Source organism: Pecten maximus, chromosome 17 (assembly GCF_902652985.1).
Source record: "Pecten maximus chromosome 17, xPecMax1.1, whole genome shotgun sequence".
NCBI lineage: Eukaryota > Metazoa > Mollusca > Bivalvia > Pectinida > Pectinidae > Pecten > Pecten maximus.
The window spans coordinates 2637751-2664368 of record NC_047031.1 but is presented as its reverse complement, the minus strand read 5'-3'; the positions used below and the strand labels follow the sequence as shown (position 1 = coordinate 2664368).

General features: G+C 36.8%; 1 protein-coding gene across 9 annotated transcripts in view; it reads right to left on the bottom strand.

Annotated features, from left to right (window-relative positions):
• LOC117315693 (CUGBP Elav-like family member 4) overlaps positions 1-26618 on the bottom strand; it is a 220909-nt gene that overhangs the window by 148290 nt on the left and 46001 nt on the right. For all 9 annotated transcript variants that reach the window (XR_004529745.1, XM_033870005.1, XM_033870009.1 and 6 more), the window contains exon 2: positions 15449-15531. Coding sequence is in view for 8 of the 9 variants with exons in the window: in XM_033870005.1 (XP_033725896.1) it covers positions 15449-15531 (83 nt within the window). In the remaining variant the exon portion in view is untranslated. The remainder of the gene's footprint in view (positions 1-15448; positions 15532-26618) is intronic.

Sequence of the window (26618 nt, the reverse complement as noted above, 5' to 3'; positions counted from 1 at the left end):
GGAAGGTTGGGTATAATATATTCGTCCTCACAGGGAACACAGGGCGTGGAAAGTTTGGTGAAATGTATTCGTCCACACGGGGAACACAGGGGCGTGGAAGGTTGGGTATAATAGATTCGTCTTCACGAGGAACACAGGGGCGTGGAAAAGGAAATATTTCCATTTATACAGTTTTATGTCCGGCCTGATTTTAGGAATGGTCAATAAAAAAGAAACACCATCACTTGCTTGATTATTTCACAACTGTTTCTATATGAAATACATTTTGAAATTTTAAGTACAGTACAGCACCAGTTTTCGAATTTTAAAGAGCATTTATTTTTCAGTGTTACTGTTAGGCATTTGATATATTAAGGCTACGGAATCTGTCTTAGGAAAATTTATTTTCGCGTTACTGTAGTATATAAAAAAAATCTAGAGATAGTGAGACACGCACTATTAAACTTATCTAAATTAAGTGTATAAAGAAAACAAGAAATATAGGAAAACAAGGAAAGTAGAATTTTGAAAGAGTAGATGATAGATGGATGAAGTGTACTTTGAATTTAATATATATAATATATAATTATATAAAGGTTCATTCAAGAGAAATGTATAATTTCAAACTAATTCGTCTTAAATTACTGCAAGACCTGCACTAAATACACATTCAAAAACATCATGTGTACGAATATTTTCGCGGGTATTTGAGTATCTCTAATATACATTAACATTTTTATTACGTGATATTAATGTTCACATGCATGTTTTAATTTTTATTTTTTTTTTTTGCTTTGTTTTTTGTTTTTTGGGTCTTTTTTTGCGGTTATTGTGAATAACTTATTTTCCCATTTGGAATGCTGTCGTGTATTCTCACAAGTTTGAGTAGGTATGTTTATTTATGTGCTGTGTATATGTATATATATATTTAAAAAGAATAAAAACACGACACAGCAGCTATTTTTTTTAAATTGTCGACGTGACGTCATAAATGTATGACGTCACTATACATTCTAAGGGACATAACAACGAAGTGGAGATTTAAAGATTTGATGATAATAAAATAATGTATTTAACAAGAGGCCCAGGGGCCTTAACGGTCATCTGACTCTAAATTAAAACCCTTATATTATTGTAGTATGCATTCTCTGTAGCAAGTATATAGTGCCACTGTTGGCCATGGTGGCCATCTTGGATTTCTGACCGGCCCAATAAATAATAACACTTGGTCTGGGCCATCTAAGGATAATTTCTGGTAAGTTACAGCTGAATCCCACCGGTGGAATTTGAGAAGAAGTTTGAAATAGGTGTTGTTCAGGAAAACCATGATTGCGCAATCATGTTACAAAATGGCCGCCATTGCTGCCATGTCAAAGTTTTTACGAGGCCGAAAAATTAACAACACTTTGTTGGCCCTCCTTCCTTAACTTCATCACCAATTTCCAGCTCAATGGCACCAGTGGAACTGGAGAAGAAGTTTAAAATGTGTTTTTTAAGATGGCGGATATGGCGGCCATCTTGGATTTCAGACCAATCTAAAAGAAACAACACTTGGTCGGGATCATCTCAGGAACATTTCAGGCAGGTTTCAGCCCAACAGCACTGGTGAAACTTGAGAAGAAGTTTAAAATGTGTTTTTCAAGATGGCGGCTATGGCGGCCATCTTGGATTTCGGACCGACCCGAAAAATAACAACACTTGGTCGGGATCATATCAGAATCATTACAGGCAAGTTTCAGCTCAACAGCATTGGTGGAACTTGAGAAGAAGTTTAAAATGTGTTTTTCAAGATGGCGGCTATTGCGGCCATCTTTGATTTCGGACCGACCCAAAAAAAACAACACTTGGTTGGGATCATCTCAGGATCATTTCAGGCAAGTTTCAGCTCAATAGCACTGGTGGAACTTGAGAAGAAGTTTAAAATGTGTTTTCAAAATGGCGGCTATGGCGGCCATCTTGGATTTCGGACTGACCCGAAAAATAACAACACTTGGTCAGGACCATCCCAGCATCATTGCAGGCAAGTTGCAGCTCAATCCCACTGATGGAATTTGAGAAGAAGTTTTAAATAGGTGTTGTTTAGAAGAACCATGATTGCGCAATCACTTTACAAAATGGCCGCCATGGCTGCCATGTCAAAGTTTTTACGGGGTCGAAAAATAACAACACTTTGTTGGCTTTCCTTCCTTAACATCCTCACCAATTTCCAGCTCAATGGCACCAGTGGAACTGGAGAAGAAGTTTAAAATGTGTTTTTAAGATGGTTGCCATGGCGGCCATCTTGGATTTCTGACCGACCCGAAAAATAACAACACTTGGTCAGGACCATCCCAGCATCATTTCAGGCAAGTTGCAGCTCAATCCCACTGATGGAATTTGAGAAGAAGTTTTAAATAGGTGTTGTTTAGAAGAACCATGATTGCGCAATCACTTTACAAAATGGCCGCCATGGCTGCCATGTCAAAGTTTTTACGGGGTCGAAAAATAACAACACTTTGTTGGCTCTCCTTCCTTAACATCCTCACTAATTTCCAGCTCAATTGGCACCAGTGGAACTGGAGAAGAAGTTTAAAATGTGTTTTTCAAGATGGTTGCCATGGCGGCCATCTTGGATTTCTGACCGACCCGAAAAATTAACAACACTTCCTCAGGACCAACTCAGGATCATTTCTGGTAAGTAAGAGCTGAATCCCACTGGTGGAATTTGAGAAGAAGTTTTAAATAGGTGTTGTTTAGAAGAACCATGATTGCGCAATCATTTTACAAAATGGCCGCCATGGCTGCCATGTCGAAGTTTTTACGGGGCCAAAAAATAACAACACTTTGTTGGCTCTCCTTCCTTAACATCCTCACCAATTTCCAGCTCAATGGCACCAGTGGAACTGGAAAAGAAGTTTAAAATGTGTTTTTCAAGATGGTTGCCATGGCGGCCATCTTGGATTTCTGACCGACCTGAAAAATAACAACACTTCCTCAGGACCATCCCAGGATCATTTCAGGCAAGTTTCAGCTCAATCTCACCAGTGGAACTTGAGAAGAAGTTTCAAATGTGTTTTCAAAATGGCGGCTGTGGCGGCCATCTTGGATTTCAGACTGACCCGAAAAATAACAACACTTGGTCAGGACCATCCCAGCATCATTTCAGGCAAGTTTCAACCCAATCCCACTGATGGAACTTGAGAAGAAGTTTGAAATGTGAAAAGTTTACGCACGGCGGACGGCGCACGGCGCACGGCGCACGACGACGGACGAAGCATGATGACTATAGGTCATCCTGACCCTTCGGGTCAGATGACCTAAAAATATATATATATATATATTATATACAATCGGCGGGGTTCGAACCCACAATAGAGGTGATATGGGAATCAAAAGACGATGTACCTTACCATATGAGAGCTAGCGAGGTTACAACTAAATTTAGGAAATAATTCATACATATTGTAATTATAAACTGTATTACATGCATTGTGCAATAAAATACTAGAAAATGAAAAAAATACATAGATCATATATGCACAGATTATGCTTAAGTAAGTATGATACATGTATATATATATATGTATGTATGTGTTGATACTTTGATATTACTCGATATGTTACATATTTGTTGTACTGTTCAAACTGGGTTATATATATATAACATAGTAACACAAATGACGAAGGAAGACAACTGTTTGACTCGTGCCCTGGCCGGGCCTCGAACTCACGATATACGGCACCCAATCGCCTAGCCGGATATACCCACAGCTTATACCACTGCGCCACAACGGCGTTCTTAAAAAAGAAACGTTTCAATGGCGCAGTGATGGTCGGCCCGATACCCTGACATGATTATTGTGGAAGTCGTCTATAAGGTGATATGAATACCTGGATCGCAATGTATTTACATACATGGATACGAATTGTACACATATTATATATATTTCTCTCGGTACAACTACGACAGGAAATTCAAATTTATATCTTTGGATCACCAACACATAGTGTATATGATACATTGTGCTAATAAACAGATAGCCCCGGAGCGGGCAACGTTTTTTTCATTACTCCTTCCTATTACAGGTGGAATGTTGAGGTATAGACAACCAGACAAAAGTAGTCGATAACAAAACAGTAATATCCGGTCTCCAGGGATACAGTAGTTAGCAATGACATAAGGATTTAGGGGCCAATTTCCGGTTGATTGTGATAAATGATCAGAATGTAGTTATATATGATTCCAACTCGCTTTTATTTCAGCATGATAATTACATAAAAAAAAACTCGAATGCAGCTTCAATCGTCTGGTGATGTCAGAATTGGAAAAAAAAGAAGAGAAAATGTTGCTTCAACTGCGGATCAATTAACTACGTCAGAGATGTCGTGTTTCTATGGTAACCGGCACCAAATCAGAATTTAATCAGCTGGTTTGGATAATTTAATCTGTAGTGTTTTGTCTTTATGCTGGTTTAATCAGGTGCGTTCCAAATGTACCTTGATCATCGGAAATCAGGAAACATCAAAGCGTCTATCTGAATCTGACGGCGAATAAAGACATGTACTTTTCAACATTTAGCCTTTTCCATGGTTAAGTTATAAAGCATATCTATAACAGCTGTGGTAACCATTTTTCAACATTTCGTTAAGATGTTACCATGACAATTAACACAACATAGTTAGGTAAGCCCGAGCTTCCTCTGACCCTGATGGCCAGATGAAGCTCTTGCCACAGGGGCACGTTACAATAATAATGTATTCACGAAATGATTGAAAATTTATTTGGGTTATACTGACCCACATATATTTTTAATCATTTCATGAATACATATAAATGACATTATTATTGTAACGTGCCCCTGTGCTTGGGCTAAGTTCTGGTTACCTCGCAGTCTTATGACATTTTTTTTTTCAAAATGACGGACAAATTTTAAACACCCAGATCATGCAGGGAAACAAATACTAAACACAATCGAAATTCAACCTCAAAACGAGGCCAAAAATATTAACAACACATATATTTAACATGGAGACCATTGAAATAGTACAATGAGAATAATCCTAGGGCCAATCTGTTCAAAAGTGGTTAGTTTAAGCACTGCGTTAATGAGAATCTCATGTCTCCGTTACTTCGAAATCTGATTATATCTATTCCTTAAAAGAGGCAGGTAGAAAGAGACTAACGAGTGCTATAGTTTAACATTTTTTGTTAAAAAGTTAGTCTTACAAGAAATAATTGTATCAGGATTTTGAAATTGTTGTTACGTGTGATTAGCCTTTAAATAACCAGGCCCAGATGTTCCGGGAGGACAAGCGTCCTGTTTCTAGGTGAAATCGTGGTTTAGTTTAAACATATTTTATTGACATATGATAATGACAAAAGGATTAGTCAGCAAGTTTTTCCAACTTATAAACGACTTCTCCCAAGAGAAATCGTGGTGATGACATCAACTATATGTATTTTTTTTTTTTTTTTTTTTTACAATAATAACGAAGCAAGCTATCTCATCATGAATCTATCGTGGCAGGATTAAAGCGCGCGAAAGTTGTTACCGTAGAAGGAGCACCAGGAGAAAACTGACCCTATCGGGAAGCAACTTATTGGAGAATCGAACCCCGGCCGCGCTGGTGTAAGTCGAGTGTGTTACCACTGAGCCACCTGACTAGCCATGTATAACATTCCCCGGTGTTTTCAAGATTTTCCCATTCTGTACTTATTTCAGTTCAGACATTTTTTTAAATTGAATACATGTTCTGTATACAATGAAAACCTAATTATTTTCCTATTTATATCCACGCAGCTTCAATTAAAACCTTGATTTAATTAATTTTAATTTCTAGTCGCATCGTTTTCAGAATTGTGTTGCAATTTGGTGAGTTTCCCCGCAGTTACACTAATCAGGGTATAAATAACGTAATTAAAAACAAAGAATTTTAAGGCAACACACTCCTTCAATAGCGACAGTGTAGTTCCCGTAAACAGTCTGGCACACGGGCGCCAGTGAACGTGCTTTTTGTTTAGCCAATCGGATCCATGACGCGTGCCTTAATGGACGTGTGTTCTTCACGTTAAAAATACATTTCCGTTATATGGTTTACATTTAGACGTGTAAGTGAATTCTAAATGAAGGGCCCCTAAAAGATCTGTCTGCATTAGATTTTTCTGTGAAACGTTCTACTGTGATTTTTATCGAGATGCTTAAAGCTTTAATTAGACCACAGTAAATTCGACAATGTAATATTTTGCATATGTTATTAGTGTTAAGTTTTCAGTAACGGCGCCAGTCGGATATCGATTGATACATCATGATATAGACAATGGCTTCCAAGGATAGAATAAATAAATGGATAGACAATATATGGATAAGTAAATAGATGAATAAGTACAATTCCAGCACTTGTTTCATGAAATTTCACATAAAACGAACCTCATTAAGATCCCATATCTACTATACACCAGCGGATCGACTCTCTGTGAATGAGATGAAGACAATAAACATGCAAAATGAGCTTTATCCCTATGCGAACTTATTGTGACGTCATATTGAAATGACGTCATGCTACTGCATATGACGTCACGCTATCATCTGGGTTAAGAACATGTCTTCATCATCGCGTACTATGAAAAAAACAAAAAACTAAAAAGATAAAAATTATTTAAAAAAAACAAACAAAAAAACAAAAACAAAAGAAAAAAAAAGAAAAAAAAGAGAAGATACAGCATTTTAAAGGAATCAGCCATTTGGAAGCACTTGTTTTCCTTTCTCATTTTTATTTATTATTTTTTCATGTAAAGAGTGATGAGATAAAATTAAAATCACTGTTTTGCATCATTTATGAGGAAATAACCATAGCAATATCGCATTTTCATATATTCCGGCAATTACCGGAACTGACAGAGGTTGAATCCTCGACAAATCCTAATAAATACCATACTCATAAATTTAAGAAGCCCGTAATATCTGATTGATATAATGTGTGGCTCGGCTGCTGAATCGCATAAATTTCAATGCACGATATATACATGCGATACATAATAATAGAAGAGGAATTCGTGTCGTGTTCCGGATTTCCTGCCTAAATGTAATTTTTGACAAGACAATCCTTCCTTTGCTACACGCCTTCTCAAAATCACTTTATAACATTATTCATTGATGACAGGTATTAGGATACAACTGATATCCACTCAGTAGCGACTGTGAGTTTCCCCTGTCAAATTCCGGATCCTATCATCCCGTCTCGCCTCAGGAAATTGGAAAAGGCCCGGTAAATCTGTCAACCGAAACAGTAGCCCTAACTAAACGCACTACAGTGGTCGTGTAGATGTATAGATGGCGATTTTCTGTCAGAGAAGTGGTGTGAATGGCTTTATCTGATTGAAATAACAGGCTATGTTCCTCGTCAGGGATAAAACTGGTATGTATATGTATGTATATACCGATAAGGAGCGTGCGTCCATTTGACGGAACTTGTCATTTTCCAGCGTGGAGGTGACACAGAACCCATTTAAACTTCATTTTAAAATATATTTTATGGCATAACGATACATGGATCTCTCTCCATAGACCGTTTTCAGTACTAACTCATATTTCCCGGACTCGTAAACATGTCTCTGACTGATATCTTCCAATGGCTGTAATTTGTTCTCATCGTAGATATAATGTTCAGCTTTGTGCAAAACATAGTTATGAACAGATTGTTGTCTCGCAGGACAATGATTCTGCGTATGCGCAAAGAAAATTTACTCTGGACCAGCATTTTCTGGAATCTTTCCGATAGTCAAAACATCCGTTCTTTCTGTAGCTTTTCTGTTTGTGACGGGGCCGCGGTTGCCGAGTAGTTAAGGTGTCCCGATACTTTAACACTAGCCCTCAACCTCTGGGTTGCGAGTTCGAAACCTACGTGGGGCAGTTGCCAGGTACCAAAGGCTGTTAATAGGACGTTAAACAAGAACAAACCCAACAAACCAAGTTCTGGTCGTAAAAATCACATTTTGATAGTGCGCATGCGTAATAATTGTGATGCAAAAAGTAGTACCCTGGCCACCATCCGCTCAATGTTTTTGTAAGAAGTACTCAGCTGTTTTCCTGTACATTGTATCTCTCCCTAGTTTGAAATAAAATGTGAACCGAAAGGAAAAAAGAAATACAATCAAAATTGCCCGGATGTCGCGAAATAATAAGGATTTTGTAGGATGTAATAATACTGGAATTAATAAATAGGGAACCATTCTAACATTTTATTGTCTCTACTGCATCGATTTGATAAATTTACGAGCTGCTTCCTCTTGCGGAATGATATCATTTCAACACTGAAGTTCCATACAAATATTCCTACGCACCGCAATGTTACTCCAATCAACATTTAGTCTGACTTTTGCAAAAAAAAAAAGAAAAGAAAGTTTAATATGTAAATGTTTACGTTATTTTGATTGATGTAGGGTATGCTAATCTTAGAAACAAATTGATAATGTAAACAATAAGGGAACACTTTCGCTGCTATCAGAATTTACACCGAATATTTCAGTTATAAAAATGGTGTATCACATGTATATCCTTTATCAGGTTTTGCAGTCATTAAAAAGTTAAATAAAAACGGTATCTAAGATATCGTGGATGTTATCAAAATATCTACACCGGTATTTCAATCGGTTGCTGAGTATATTTCTTGGTTTTTTTTTTTATCTTTAATAAGACGATATGGAATATACACCTGCTTTGTATTTTAATACGACGAAGAATTTCCGGATTTCAGGACTTAAACATTGGAATATTTCATGTTTTCTGTATTTCTATGTTTCGATATTTTCTTTCTTGCCTTTAACACACGTCTGCTTCTGGTTAGTATTTATAGAAAAAATATAGACCCTATTCTTCCTATATCAACCAGGTGTACCACTTGAGGACCATAAGACGCATCGACTGTGGAACGGAAGTAGGCTATTGATTGGTCGACACATGTTGTTAGTATTGTTTACAGAACTGTTGACCAATCAGATTGCCCCTTACATACCGCTCTAAAAGATACAGACAACCTCCGTTCCACAGTCGACGCATCGTCGGCTATCATGGCCGCCTTTAATCCATGCTCTTATCTTTATTGATATTTAAGGATTCTAAACAAAGGTACGTTACTGGGGTTTGTGTACATTTTATATTTCAGTCGGATTGAACTTAATTCAAAGTGAATCGAAGCTCATACCCCCACTTCCGACTTTTCGAGTGTTACACCCTGTTGACACCCTGTTGACCAAAGGGGATAATTTGTTAGTGTGCGTGTACCTCCCCAATTGTGTAAAGCAGTGTCCTAAGAATTCGTTACAGTCTACATGTATTTGGACCTTCCCAAATGTACATAGCACATTTTGAGACGTCTTTGGGGGCTAGATTGAAATTCTGTATATATCCATCTAATTTGGAATTTGGAAAAGGGGGCGGGGCAATAACTAAATGTCGGATTAAACAGGCTGAGCACACCTGTCTCATTGAAGCTCTTCCACGTCGGAATATAGGGATAATCTGGGGTCAAAGTTCAAGGTTTGAAAGTTCAAACACAACTGAGTTCTGTGGATACACATACCAATATATATCCTCCTCCTTGCCTCTGGTTTTTAAAACCTTAATTGAAAAACAGTAAGGCCGATTTCTAATTGTTTACATGCACATCATTTAGGTGAAGTTTGCTGGAGAGCCAAAGCCTTGCAGAACGAGAAATTGAAATGGACACTTATTGCAGTGTCTCGATGACGTCATCCGGAGCTGAAGGCTATACATCACAATAAAAAGTGCAGTAAGATGGTCAGGAATAGAAAGAAACATCTTGATTTGACGGAAAGAAAAAGAGAGAGAGGAGGAGGAGGAGGAGGAGGAGGACCAGGAGGAGGAGGAGGACGAGGACGAGGAGGAGGAGGAGGAGGAGGAGGAGGGGGAGGAGGACCAGGAGGAGGAGGAGGAGGACGAGGACGAGGAGGAGGAGGAGGAGGGGGAGGAGGACCAGGAGGAGGAGGAGGAGGAGGAGGAGGACCAGGAGGAGGAGGAGGAGGAGGAGGACGACGACGACGACGACGACGAAACGACGACGACGACGAGGGCTACCTCGACGACGACCACAATTAGTTAATTAGGAATACTTTGCATCAGAGACTACATTAGCCAAGGTTTGTACAACAACCGTTAAAGAACCATTAGCCTTCAAATCGCTTCGTAATGGGTTGGGTCTTTGAGGGCTGTAGAAATCGACACTTACGAAGATTTTAAAAGCCTAACGCCATACACCGAAAACCGCCAGACTTTTTTGTATTCGTTGTTTTCTGAGACGTTTAAAGATACAGTGAATGACCCCCTATTGGAAGTCATGTGTAATGTTTGACATTGATTTTCGATCCTTTTTAGATATCTTTTCTTGATTTTATGCTGTTTTTATGGGTTGTTTTATCGTCCGTATGAGGTAACTTCTCTTCTTGGAAATTTAGAAGATGAACAAATTGACTAGTTTTATTGATTTGTTGATGTTCAGTATGAATTGTGTTATGTTACTGGAGTGTTATATGGATATCATTCATTCATTCATTCATTCATTCATTCATTCATTCATTCATCAATCCATTCATTCATTCATTCATTCATTCATTCATTCATTCATTCATCAATCAATTCATTCATTCACTCATTCATTCATTAATCCATTCATTCATTCACACATATTCTGAAAATCAGACGTGTTCATTGCCTGTTGGTATTGCCCGGTGGTTCCGCTCTCATCACCCCAAGTATCATTGTGATCATATCACTTTTTTTTTTTTTTTTATTATTATTAACGTTTAACAGCCAGGGTCATTTAGGACGTGCCAGGTGTTGGAGGTGGAGGGCAAGTATCAAAGTGTCGGGACACCTTAACCACTCGGCCACCGCGGCCCCTTATCACTAAGCCCTGATATTGCGGGTGTCGTTGTGACCTAGATTTGTATGGCGGGTGTCGTCGTGACCTAGATTTATACAGCGGATATCGTCGTGACCTAAATTTGTATGGCGGGTGTCGCCGTGAGCTAGATTTATATGGCAGGTGTCGTCGTGACCTAGATTTGTATGGTGGATATCGTCGTGACCTAGATTGATATGGCGGGTGTCGTCGTGACCTAGATTTATATGGCGGGTGTTGTCGTGACCAAGATTTATATAGCGGGTGTCGTTGTGACCTAGATTTGTAGGGCGGGTGTCGCTGTGACCTAGATTTGTGTGGCGGGTGTCGTCGTGTCCTATATTTGTATGGCGGGTGTCACCGTGACCTATATTTGTATGGCGGGTGTCGCCGTGACCTAAATTTGTATGACGGGTGCGTCGTGACCTAGATTTGTATGACGGGTGTTGCCGTGACCTAGATTTTTATAGCGGGTGTCGCCGTGACCTAGATTTGTATGACGGGTGTCGTCGTGACCTAGATTTGTATGACGGGTGTCGCCGTGACCTAGATTTGTATGACGGGTGTCGCCGTGACCTAGATTTGTATGGCGGGTGTCGTCGATGAAGCAGAAGACGCTTACCATTCCGAGTCACGTGGTCGTGATATCCGTGTACTTTTTCAAGGGTCTCCATTCAAAGCTCCATGTGGTTCCTCTTTTACCAAAGTTTTATCAACTTTAAGTAAGAATTAGGGTTTTGTTATCATATCCGGGGTTTCTTTTTTGTTGTTTTTGGAAATACATTTTGTTTTTAAAGCATATCAGCGATGTAAAAAAGTGTATCTGAAAAGCATTAAATCAACATAAAGATTTTTATGTTGTTATAAGAATGTTATTTCCTCTATACAACATTCATATTTATAAATAGTTTTGGAAGCAAATTACTCAAACCTATATACACAGGCTTTTCTAGCGCTGTACTTTAAAACTATAATAAGAAATTTCTCTATGAACATTTTCACATGCGTGAAATAGCTGTATACACAATTTAAAACAGATCATTACTTCAAAGCTTGTGCCAGACCCGGAATCTGGTCACGTGGCTATAATTGAAACAGAGGCATGGCCACGTGCTTGTGATTAAACCCAACACAAGATGCACATTAAGAGGGCTAAAAGGCAAAAGATGAAAATTCTTTAATTGAAAGACCCGTGGAATCAACTATGTTCTCAGCTTGTGCGACTGACAAGCGTTACGTTACGTACGGGCATCTGGTACGGACTCGATTCCGTGTTTAGGAACGCCCGATATTGGTCAGGTTACTCGCATCTGCAAGGCCTGTTTTGTACACAGGGCTAGATACATATTCTTAAACCACGTTTCATTTGTATGCATAAATATGGTCAGTGGGTTAGGAATTTTTGCCAAATCGCTGTTATTTTAGTGTGGAGTAGCAATACTCCCATGAAAAAGAGATCGCCAGCTTACTTTTGCTGTTTTATTTCAACCATAAAAAACAAAAAACAAAAACAAAAACAAAAAACAAAAACAACATACCAAAAAAAAAAAACAAGAAAAAAAAACAAAAAAAAAACAACCAAAACGAGCAAAATCAAAACAAAAAAATATATTTATTTACATATATAAAAAATAATGACAAGTAAAATGTTAATTTAATTTTATGAATTTATTAACTTAGTGCTGCCATTCGAGATAGTTTGGACACATGGAATCCATACTGAACATCTATAGTTGGCTTTACTCTTAACATACTGTTTTAAGTCTTAAATGTCTAACGCCATTTTGACGGATGAATCTAAAGACGGAAAAGACAGATATTTTTTTTTTTTTTTTAAATCATGGACAATTAGACAGTATTGCTTCCAGTCAAGGCCTCAAATAAACCACATAGAGATACAAGAAAACTAGCAATGTCATAAGGAGTTAATACATTTATAGACGAGATCGATGATGATGTGGAACACAAGTTCTTGTCTTGAATATTTAAATAAATCTGTCCCAACAGAGACCTTCCTGTGTCATAACAAACAAATCGATGTGTAGAGCGTATGAATGACAATGATTTCATTGACAAACGCAGCAGTGACCCCGCACGAACACATACTTTGTAGCCTACGTACAAATATCGATCGCTGTCACTCAATACGCCACGCCTGGGCGAAAACAACCTTACTGCATGAATAAAAGATGAAAGACTATTAGAGAAAAAAGGCCAATTACCTCAATCATATCGCTATTCACTTAGACCACCCGTAAATCGGAATTATCTCCCTTTAGGGACATCGATTTGCACGGGTTATCTCCCTTCCCATAAAAAAAGTTTGAAACGTTTTATAATACACGACAGAGTGTAGATTCTATTTTCATTTAATGAGATGCCTTGAATTTCCTAAATTGGTACAATGACTAAAATAGTTAGATATTTGAAACTACTACATGTATTTAAAAAAAAGAGCATTAAGGAAATCTTAGACGTTTTTTAATTAGTCATGTACAAGTGAGACCCGAAAAATCAATTAAAACTAGACTATGTATGTAAAACATAAATGCCACATAAATGGAATATATTTCACAGAACATCCATGATATATTTGTATAATAGTCTGTATCGGTGAGGTAACGTTATATTAATGTTTATAAAGAGGGGGAAAATCGGATATGATCGAAAATTAGTCGGTACAGGAAAAATGTTGAATACACCATCACTGTATACATGGTTATCCCCCTTTCTGTAAGATGATATATTCTGTTATTGTGTTTTGGAACCTTGCCAAAAACCAAATTTTCCACGAAAGGTCAAAATGATTTGTCTTCATTGACCACATAGGAGTCATAAATATTACTAACATTGCCGTCTTATTGTAGTCTCTAAAGCGAAACGAGTAACGAGATCAGAACAAACTGGTCAATCATTCAAGAAGCCATTGCCAGCTCGTACGAAATATCACCTTCTGTAGTCTGTGAGAGTAGGTCAGCTGTGTTGGGAACGATCCAATTTGACAGTGGTATTATTGAGAAGATATAAATAACGACGAGGAAAATCTCATACCGTTTACCGCAAAGACACAGACAATGGGAGTAACAATACAATTTAGACAAAGCATGGTGATAAACAATGGCACCATGTCACATGTTCATTGTAACAGACTGTATCTCATTGTGAACAGCCGTACTTTTAAACGATGTTACTGAAACTTTTTTCTTTTTGTGGTAATATTATTTTCACTATTTTCTCCTCTCATCATTAACCGTGAAAATATTTCTCGCGAAAAATAAAACTATTGCGGAATGTTACAACATGCGTATGCGCATGTGAGAAAGCCGAAATATGAGCACAGTGCGACTTTGAGTTCACACATAAAATAGATAGGACATCAGACAAAATGTTTTCCACGAAAAAAATATATAAATAAATGCTTCAATCTTCTTTTTTAATTGATTATCTTTGACATAAATCTTAGATGTGTTTTTTTATTTACTAAATTTGTACAAAAATGATTTTGATGTCTGTATGCAAACACTTATCTGCTGACTTTGAAATATAGGTAGAAATGAACAAAAATTGCGTGCAAGAATGCGATCAAGCATTTCTCGATTATTGATTAAAATACTAAGAAAACATTAGTTCTCGCAAAAAGCAGCTTGATTTGTTCGTGAGAAACATCCAAATATTTATCAAAATAATTGGAAATAACCAAGAGCTTTAGTAAAGTACCCGTATAAACGTATTTTGATGACAATATTTCAAATTAACTCCATGCCATCGTAGAAAAAATACGTAACTACGGCTAATTTCATTATTGCCATACTGGTAGAGTTATGTGATTATTGCCCATCAGAACCCTGGATAACCTTGGTATTTCTTTTATTTTCGTCATTTAATTTCGCGTTTAAGTTTCCGAAGTTCCCAGAAACATCAATATCAAACCCTGGTGCAGAAGGGTCGGGTAAATGCTGATCAATTGTGTCACTGCACATGCTCAAAGGTCTTGGAACATTGAAGATGGCTGAGAAAAGTGCGGAAAACTAACTGGACGAACTGACAGACAGACTTACTGAACGTCAGGAAGACGGACGACAGAGAAATATTTAGTCTTCCGGTTTTACCGGCAGGGAACGGTAGGGAACTAATAATACATGTAAGTTCGATATCTGATAAGAAATTAGGATATTTTTAGCAAAGTGGTTTCCCGATTTCGTTAAAAATATCGAAATTACATGGATATCTTGTATATAATGAGTGTAAGAGAATGCATCTAACATCGGAAGTAAAGTCAAAATCATATATCAGACGGGGGAAAGAGTGTCTACATAGCTATCGAACGAATAAAACCCGTCATTTTCATCAGCATCAACACAAAATTGACGTGTCTGACTTGGAGTAAAAGCCATTTTGTTTCTTATCAACAAATAGACGTCATTTTAACGACACCGGAAATGACAAAAAATTTCTTTTCTGAAAATGTAATCATGGTTGACTTCGATGATGGGTTGAGATAGTTATCTCCCTTCAAATCTAATACACCCACGTGGGCATAAACAATGATGGTAATTAATTAAGGTGAACTTACCCCTGGTAATGTTTTCTGTTCGTGAAGCGCCTGCTGAGCATTCAGAGCACTGTCTCTACTGCAATATGTGAGGAATGCACAGCCTGGAAAATGAACAAGGAACCATCATACATAATATATTTGAAACGAAAGTAGACAATTCAATTAGTTGTCATTTGGTGTATAGTATATGTAAAACGAAAGTAAAAACAAATCATCAGCTTGATTCAATTTGTTTCACTTAGTGTATAATATACACTAAACGAAGGAAGAAACACATCAAAGCAAGTGATGTATACATGTTCTATGGCATAATCCAATTCGTTGTAATGTAGGGTATACATTCTTATAGTGAACAGGAAATACATCAATCATTTCCTATATGTAAAGTGAAAGTACATTAGAACTGTATGATTTACTGCAGAATGGAAATCTATAACTCAGGCAAGATGACATATTTATGTTTCTGAACAATTGTTTTGGAACTATATATATCGACCTTGCTTTTTCCCAAGAGGTAACTTCGGAATCCATATTTTTCACTTAAACATTATTTAACCCGACACAATTACTATCGTCATCAATCATTTTGCATTCATTCCATGAATGAACCGTTGACTCAAAGGAAAGCAAGAATAGAAGAGATTGAAATTTGAATCTTTAGATTCTGAAGTAAAAGCTCCTTTCTAAACATAAATTAAGCGGGCAAAATTTAGGTCGATGATCATAATTTGAATAACTTGCATCCTTGGCTTAAACACCAATGCTGTTTCCTAAATTATGATCTATTTAGGACAAATCTTGTAAACATTGCAGCATATACTTATGGTAGCTATTGTGAGAATATATTTTAATACTTTTAAGCATTGAACGGCTTTCAGTTGGCATTCATAGTCAATATGAATGCCAACTGAAAGCCGTTCAATGCTTATATTTACCATCTGCGATTTTTTATTTGTCGTGCGATTTTTTTTTTAAATTTTCAAATTCAAATTTCAGTTGGCAGTTCATAAGCTGGTGAACTCGCCACTGAATTGGTAGGGTTATATAGTGGCAGTGCCATACAATGGTAAATATTATAGAATATCGTCGTTTTACAAAAGAAAGGAATACAAATGTACTATTATTCGAAAAATCTCAAAATGTTGAATTCAGTGGGAGCAAACTACCTGTTGACCTCAATTCAAATATCTTTAATAATGTGAAAACTTTTAATAAATCCAGACACAATTTGAATTCTTACCTAAAGAAGGATGTATTGACACCTTTGTCTACATTAGGGTTTAGCTAACAAATTGACTGGTTAATCATGGCATTAGGAATATTATAATGACATGCACACTTTATCCCTGTTGATGCTAGGGAAGATTACAAATGACAGTATGTCAAAACACACAGAAATCAATGAATATAATTCTCATAAGACGGTATATTAAAATAAGACGCGTAATATGTGATGATGATGATGATGATGATGATGATGATGATGATGATGATGATGACGAGGAGGAGGAGGAGGAGGAGGAGGAGGAGGAGATGAAAGTTATTACGATAGTATTGTCTCCTCGATTGTTTATCGTGTCAAAATAATATTCAGAACACTTCAAAGAGATTGGTGTTCCATCATCATCATCGTCGTCGTCGTTGTCGTCGTCATAGTCGTTTTATTTGTCATAAACTGAGATTATCCGATATCAAGAGGTGAAGAGTTCACATTCAGAAAAAAAATGTAATGTCTTTACACGAACGCTAATCATAATTCGGCAAACAATTAAGACGTTTTCTCATTTACTAAATATGAATGCTCACATCATCATCGCCGTCGTCGTCATCAGAACTTAGTATAATCGTCTTATATGGACATATGGGATATACTTCACCTATTGCAAAAGGCTTGGAGTGGCTGCCCAGCCAACCATATGGTTTATATGTACATATAGATAAGTAGAGATAAGTATATACATATGAGAAATATGAAAACACAATAGAAAACAGAAAAATTAAAGATTGTCCAAACATCCAATGTGCTACTTTCGTTTGATGTTACGAATTCCGTTACACTTTAGAGCAATGGCAGATGTAAACACACATGCGCGCGTTAAAGTTGGCGAAGATCTTCAGTACTAAAATGTTTGATGCCAAAACATCTACAACCCGGCTTACTCATTTGAAAATTATGTGATGTCTACTTTCAGTGAAGAAGATACAGAATAGATTGTGTGCTCTCCAACTCTAGTAATTAAACACACATGCAGTTACTACCAATTGTGTTGCCATTTTTGACTTTAGCGAAATTCTAAACCGTTATGATAGACGGAACAAAAACATCTTCCCCTCCCCTCTGTTGATGTGTGTGTGTAAATCCTGCGTAAGCCATTTCATCCCCAGTAAAATGTAACAGTTATTTACTTTATTTGAGGGCGATATGCGGTTTTGTAAACTTAGGAAATGGCTATTAATAGTACTACTTTAGTAACTGAGTGTAACGTGGTGAACGATTGTATAGGAAATGCTAATTTAAATGACCGTACATGTATCAGTGAACTATGTAGGAATTAATTCCTGCGGGAAGAGTTTTTATAAGAAGACAATTGTGACATTATAATCAAAGTGAAACGAAAAATGAATTTTCAAAAAATAAATGAGATCGAGTTGTTACCTTAAAATATCCAGTTAATATCAAATATAAAAAATATAAAAGTTTGAAAACTAAAAAACGACACCGTATCTGCCAGAATTTTATCGCAAAAAAAAAAAATCGCTAAAAATGTAATTGCAAAAACGTTTTCCAGCTCAACCAGCCATTAAGCTGACGAAGTTTCCATTTTCAGCTGTTAAACAGTTTTAACAGTTCCCATGGAGAGCATATCGCTCTTATCCGGATATTCGTTTTCCATGCTATATAATAGTTTCCCCACAATGCATCATCCTTCCCCCACAATCCAACAGCGACATCATTTATTGTATATAAAGCGTTAATTTGAACGATATCCCATAGTACCGAGTCTAGAGCGTTCGATAGCAGTATAATATGGCTACATAGAGGATTAGATTTCAAAAGTACAGTGAAACTTTCGCCCTGTCAGCTTTTTAATATTTCGAAAATTTGTTAAGAAGTAAAATGTATTTTACAATTAGTCTATAATCAAAACGATTAATATTGTGTTTAGTTCAAAGGATCACAAATCCATTGAGCGTGTGGTTAATTGCGTAAGCCTTTAATTTACAAGATTTCCTCTTAAGAGGAACATGATTAAAGTCAGATACAGACATTTATATTGTGTGATCCACGTTCTGACAACAGAAGAAAATTATTCATGCATTTCAAGAATTTTATTCATACAGCTGTTTGAGTATTCTATTCAATAAATAATTTAAAGTTGATATGGGAATTAGGCGTGACATTTTTCAGTAAACACTGACACGTGGTTTGCGGAAAGAAGTCCGCTTATATTTACATATATTCATACGCGGCAAACTGGGGCACGTTCTACAATCAGGTTACTGCGAGCTATAAATATAAAAAAAAAAAAAAAATATGGAAGAGTTTTATCATACACGTTATGAAAAGCAATGTGAACATTTAAACAAAAGGCCCATGTGCCTTAACGGTCATCTGACTCTAAAGACCCTTTTACTATTGTAGTATACATACTAAGTAGCAAGTATAGTTGTACTGATGACCATGGCGGCCATCTTGGATTTTGGGCCGACCTAAAAACTTACAACACTTCGTCAGGATCATCTTCAGATCATTGTCGCTAAGTTTGAGTTGAATGTTACTGGTGGGACATGAGAAGAGGTTTAAAATAGGTGTTGTTCAGGAGAGGCATGAATGTGCAACCGTGTTACAAAATAGCCGCCTGCCATGTCAAAGTTTTTACCGGGCCAAACAATAACAATACTTCGCTCACTGTTCTTAACTTCTTCATAAATTTCCAGCTCAACTGATCCAGTGGAACTAGAGAAGAAGTTTAAAATGTGATTTTCAAGATGGCTGCCACGGCTATTGATCGAACCAAAAAATAACATCATATGGTCGGGACCATCTCAGGATAGATTCTGCTAAGTCAGAGCTGAATCTCACTGGTGGAACTTGAGAAGAACTTTGAAATAGGTGTTGTTCAGGAAAGCCATGATTGCACAATCATGTTAGAAAATGGTCACGGGCACTGCCATGTCAAAGTTTTTACAGGGCCGAAAAGTAACAACGCTTTGTTGGCTCCCTTTCCTTAACATCCTCATCAATTTCTAGCTCAATGGCGCCAGTGGAGCTGGAGAGGAAGTTTCAAATGCGCTTTTTCACGATAGCTGTCATCGCGGCCATGTTGAATTTCAAACCTACCCGAAAAAATAGCAACAACTGGTCAAAACTACATCTGTATCATTTCTGGTAAGTTAGAGCTGAATACCACTGGAGGAACTTGAGAAGATGTTTGAAAAAGATGTGTATTCAGGAAAATCATGATTGCGCAATCATGTTACAAAATGGCCGCCGTTTTTACGAGGCCGAAAAGTAGCAACGCCTTGTTGGCTTCCCTTCCTTAACACCCTCGTCAATTTCTAGCTCATTCCTACAAGTGGAACATGAGAAGAAGTTTAAAATATGAAAAGTTTACGCCTGGCGCAGGGCTAACATAATATTAGGGTCATGTACTCGACCACACGGATTTTATCCGGAAACTCCCGTGTCCCTTTCAATGTTCTTCAAGTAGTATAGAATTAATAAAGGTTGACTTTATTCCATATTTTTTTTTCAGGTGTAAGCTTAAGTCCTTGTTGCACGTTTTTAAAACTTAACGCAGATGCCAATGGTTGTAGTTTCTCTTAATTGAATGGTGACGTCACAATTACATAACGTCACGAAAGAAAACGGCATGACGTCATCATATTGTTTTAAAATTTCCGTTTTTTTGTGTTCGTTTGTTTTTTTTGTTTTGTTTTTCTTTGTTTGTGTGTTTGTTGTTGTTGTTGTTGTTGTTGTTGTTGTTGTTGTTGTTGTTTATGGGGAAAATGCACCAGCGAATCAACAAACGTTATAAAATACCTGTTTCGAATATGATTATTTCAAAATAGCATTCACAGTTAGCCTCCATCTTCTATATTTGAATTCTCATTTCCTGTCATCCGTTGATTTCAACTGTTCTTAATAATCAAGTGAGAATAATATCCGGTTCCAAAATCCAAAGCGAGGCTAAACGGAAATAATTTTACATTCAACGTTTTGCATGATTACAATGAAAATTGTTTATTTTGAAATGACAAGACATTCAAATTAAAACACATACAAATATTACGACATAAGCCGAGGACTTCAAGTACCATATCCGGAACTGACGTACATGATTGTAGTAAAATTATCAGATAAAACTTTTGAAATAAAAGAAGAAGAAAAACTGCAAATAGCAAAATAACCTTCGTACGCTAAACAAATAATAATAACCATTTTCAATCTTGCTTAATTAATAGATAATTAGATAATAACCGCTGCAAATTCACAGAAGGGTAGAAGCACATGCTAATAATAACCCAAACCTGATAAAAAAAACATTAATACGTATAAATGTATAAGATATATAAAAATAATACATATATGTATATACACATGTATGTTTCAATATAAATAACGTTAGAACGCTGATAAGACTTGTACCCGGCGAACAACCCCTTCCAGAACACCCGGCCCTATTCCTACCCATGGCCGGCCCCGTTGGTTTGGCAAAAATCGTAATAATTTACACAGAGCGTCACTTTCGATACGAGTTGACATAAGCCATCTTTCTCAGATAAGTGAACGCGTCATATGTAATCACGAGAGTTATCGTATTAGTCTGTGGACGTCACATTTGACGGGACATGACATCGGCCATCTCTGTCAGACAGGTCATCTCGTCCGTTACCATGACATTACAATGGTCAGCATGCGTAAAGATATCGCCAATAATTGAAAACATTGTAAAGAAAAAAAAAATTAAAAAAAATATTTTTTTTATGTTTTATCATTTTTCATAAAACACGACGTATCTCCGACAGCATGGGATACAAATAGTTTACGATAGCAGCGCGAATCAGCGCATGCGCATTGAAACAATTACGGTTTACAGTAAGTTGGCAGTGATTGTCTACGCATGCGTGATATACATCATTTGTTGAATTGTTACAAGCCTCGTCTGGACCTGCCCGTGGTCCATCTCATTCTAAACCCAGACAGAAGATCGATCACCCACTTTACCGCAATGTATCACATATTAAACTGTATGTGATACAATAAATACACACTTAGTCTCGGCGGTAAGGACTTGCCCAGTGTGCGTGGTTTCTGCAATTTTATAGGTCAATCGCTCGAAAATGCATGGCTGTCATCTTTTATTATAATATTAGTTTCTCTGTTTTTATTTTGCTTTGATCTTTTATTTTATGAATTTCTTAACTTTGATAAAAAAGGGAGAGGGTAATTATGGAAGGAAACATGAGACAGGAATCCTATTTTACTGACATAATGACAAAAGTTTAGAGTCAGTAAGGTTTCCAAACTGATTGTCTGTTTTCTACGCAAGAATCACAGGGACCTGAGAATTCGTTATAGTCTACGTGTACATTGTATTTGGGCCTTCCCTAGTGTGTAACACAGGGACCTGATAATTCGTTATAGTCTACGTGTACATTGTATTTGGACCTTCCCTAGTGTGTAACACAGGGACCTGAAAATTCGCTACAGTCTACGTGTATTTGGACCTTCCGTAGTATGTATCACAGGGACCTGATAATTCGTTATAGTCTACGTGTACATTCTTTTTGGACCTTCCCTAGTGTGTAACACAGGGACCTGATAATTCGTTATAGTCTACGTGTACATTCTTTTTGGACCTTCCCTAGTGTGTAACACAGGGACCTGAGAATTTGTTATAGTCTTCGTGCATTTGGACCTTCCGTTGTGTGTATCACAGGGACCTGAGAATTCGTTATAGTCTACTTGTATTTGGACCTTCCCTAGTATGTATCACAGGGACCTGATAATTTGTTACAGTCTACATGTATCTAGACATTTTCCAGTGAGTTAACACTTTAAAATCTGAACCAGTTCAACGCAAACACAAAATTACCAAAGCGAATATAACACAACTCCCAAAGCGCATGCGGTCATCACACGAATGTACAGCTGTAGATAGAATATTACGTCTAATCTAAATTAAAAATCGACAAAACTATTGATTATGAAACATATTACTGTGAATAAAGATCTTCTTGACAGAATTACCCCCCCCCCCCCCCCCCCCAAAAAAAAACGGACCATTGTTAATTAAATTGTACATTCATATATTCAACTTGATAGGATAGATACTGAATTCTACCAGCATTTTTCTATCTTCGTTCCTCCCATTCTTCAATCTTATTAAACATAAATATTTAATAATGCCAGTATATCTCAATATTTCAGAATATAATTTAAGGTCATATTTTAGTACCGTTCGTGTCTGAGATATTTTTTCTCGTGAGAGTACTAAATGAATGAATGAATGGGCGATGGCTTCCAACCTATTGCACGGTGTCTGATAGGCGGTGCGACATCCGGCCACACATTTGTCAGATCTTATCAAAGTTGTCTCCCTTGTCATCAAATATTGATCTCCAGTGTTATAACGAACATATCGTGCTCGAAGCACTGTCAACTTGTTTATCTTAAAACAGAGTTCAAGTTAAAGTATTTCACTGCCTATTTTAAAAGTGAAAAAGCTTAGTATCAATAGAAATAACAAAGGAAATTATAATTAATTAATTGAAGAAATTGCAAGAATAAAGTACATGTAATATCAAGGCAAAATATGAAATACCAGATACTAGTATGCTATTTTAAACAGCAGAATCCGTTAGATCAAAAGTAGTTGTTTGTTGTTATTTACCTGTGTAAAATGATATGATTAAAACATTCCAGAATTAAAATTTGTTAATATCACATAACAGTGTTCTAGCTAACCTTACTTTTAATATATATAGTTTTATTATACCTCAGACTTGTATCACAGCTTCTGATTAGTGAAAACCATGTCACGTGATTAAAAACATTCGTTATGTCAACCACAAATTTCCAAATAATTCATTATTTACTTGCTGTCGCTTTCGAAACATCATGTCACCCTCTGAATATCATAATGTCACCCTCTCGTGAGCCCTCCAAAATCGTTATGTCACCCTCTCGTGAGCCCCAACTCGGAACTCTCTTCCGTAACGTCTTCAAAAGTAGTCGAATCAGAGGAGTTCCGAGTATTCTGCTCGATAACAACAATGGCTGCCGGCGGACGCTATCGTCTGCCAACAGTGGAGGAAATGGCGAAATTATTGCAAGAAAAGGATTCTAAAAACACCAAAAGGGTCATCAATGGGGCCGTGGATTCCTTTATACATTTCCTATCTGCAACAGGTAGACCAAAGGATTTTGAAAACTTCGACGTCCATACATTGAACGTTCTACTGGGAGAATTTTTTTGCCGGGGCCCAGAAAGACGATGGGGTACCTCTTAAACGATTTTCGTTGAACAGTCTAAAATATGGTTTGAAGAAATACATATTGAACAAAATGAGTATAGACATCAGTGGTCAGGTTAGAATCCTATGGCTATAGGTTGATTACAATTGAGCATTTGTTGAATAGTTGATGAATTAATGAAATAAATTTTCTTAAAAACTGTTGATAGTCTAGTAATAAATAAACTTATTGATACCAAAATTGATTCACTTATGTTTTTTTCTGTATAATAAAACAATTACTGCCCTTGTTCCGGGTTGACATGAATATTTGCCCACCCTTGAGGTGTCATGTCACCCTCGGGCTACGCCCTCGGGTGACATGACACCTCTCGGGTGGTCAAATATTCATGTCAACCCGGAACGAGGGCAATAATTGTATAATATTACCTATTTTTAAAGTCTGACACGGATAATAAACCAAATTGTGAAACGTTAATGGCGCGCTGTTAAGTTTTTTCTTATACTTTATTATTCTTTTTTATACATTACTTTTACCTTGTAACATACCTATTATATAATTCATCCAAAGCATTGACAACTTAACATTAAATTATAGATCACAAACGAAAAGCTTAAACGTATCTCCTGTTATTAAGACCTAAGTATCTTAAAGCATTATCACGAAGCATTTTAAAACGCAATAAAAAAAATATGATCATTGAAAAGCATACGGCAAGAAATCTTTTACGAATAAGTATTTATGCTGAAGCGATTTTCATTAAGATCATGAGCTTTAAAAAATATCAAAGCATATCTATATATATATAATTTAAATCCACACATTAAAGTTTGTGATATGCTGTAAACCCAGTCACTGTTGTGGAATTTTATAACCTTATATAAAATATTCAAGCTCGCGTGGTTTGCGCGGCGCCATGTCGCCAATCTCGAGTAGAACTTTCCACTTGACAACCTCTGGGACAACAACGTTAGGGATGGTGATTAAATTGATTCGTGGCTAATTAAAATGTCTGATGCATAGAGTTCATGGAAAAGTGGATTCGATAATTTGGTTTGTTTTGTTGAATGTACATGTAGTATTAACAGCCAGGGTCATTCAAGGATGTGACTGGTTTAGGAGGTGGAGGAAAGCCGGAGTACCCGGAGAAAAACCACCGGCCTACGGTCAGTACCAGACAACTGGTCCACGTGGGTTTCGAACTCATGATCCAGAGGTGGAGGGCTAGTGATCAAGTGTCAGGGACACCTTTACCACTCGGCCACCGCGGCCTCGAGATTCGATGATACAAAAATTCCATCCTGAGCTGAACGACACCAGGCAAACTTCTACAAGTTAAAAAGGGATAAAACTTCTTCTTTTGTCTCTTTAAAATGTTTTAGATGGTATAGAATATAAGCCAATGAGCAGGATATTTCATTCGTGTCATGCTCTATATTTAATTATCGTTGTCGACTAATTAGTTTGACAGAAATTAATAAATAGTAGCCAGTGGCGATTATCTAGGATAAATGCGTCATTTCCCGCCAATTATACGTCACTCAGCCTCGGTTTGATTCAGATAGATGGATGGTACTGTCCATCCAGATCGCTCGAGGATATACTACTGTAAAACACTTATATTTTGCGGAGAATATTTTCGCTCTAATACGCGAGGAGAGTCGATCGCAAATTCAAATCCTTCGTGATTAATTGTTCTCGAATATCGTATACCGCCGTGCGGAGTCCACAACTCTTATACTTCATCATTCGCGAATTAAAGTCATTCTAGATCAACGTTCGCGAAATCATTATTCGCGATTATGACTGAGGAGGTAAGAGCGCGAAAAAAAGTATTCGCGAAATCTAAGTAACTTACAGTACTAGTATTACCTTCGGATATAATGCCCGTTGATAGAAATCGTTCATATCAAGTAAAATTTAAATTACTCGTCAAAAAAGTTACTAGACGTCAAAACCACCATTCATGCCTTACAATATATGACGTCATGTTAACAGTGACTTTTTTTTTGACTTTAAACATATTTTATTTACACATATTTGCAAATAGGATTTGGCACAAGTTATTACAACTTATGAAGCCATTTCCTTACAATAGTTACATAAACAACAGATGATATTACAGACTGATCAACTGCAGTACGAAAGAGATATATGCCTACATAACATTAGGCACTCACACAAAATAATATAACAAAGTCAATAACATTTTCAAACATGTTAAATATTGTTAAAAACTTGTTAAAATCTTCCGCTGGATTTTATAAAATTTTGTACTTTGTTAAATACAACACAATTTAAATCCAAAGACATATTTTCATTTCCAAAAAGTAATAATCTTAAAGATATATTTATATCTAAATCACTTAAATGATTTAAAAGCACAACTCGAGCATTTGTGTAAGATTGACATTCAAAGAAGAAGTGATAGGCATTCTCACAATAATAGCCACAATTTACACAATTTGAGTTTTGGACCAGATTTGAACGGTAAAGATCATGATTAAGGGAACTGCATTCATGTCTTAATTTAGTGTGAATAATATTAAGTTTTCTATCACCAATTAAGTAATAAGGGGGTACTGAGCATGGTAAGTTAGGGGCTAAAGCTGACTTGAAAGCAGAAAAAGGCATGGATCTAATATCAGAATGTATAGAGTTCCACATCATCAAAGAGGAAGGTAGAAAAGATTGGTTTGTAATAGA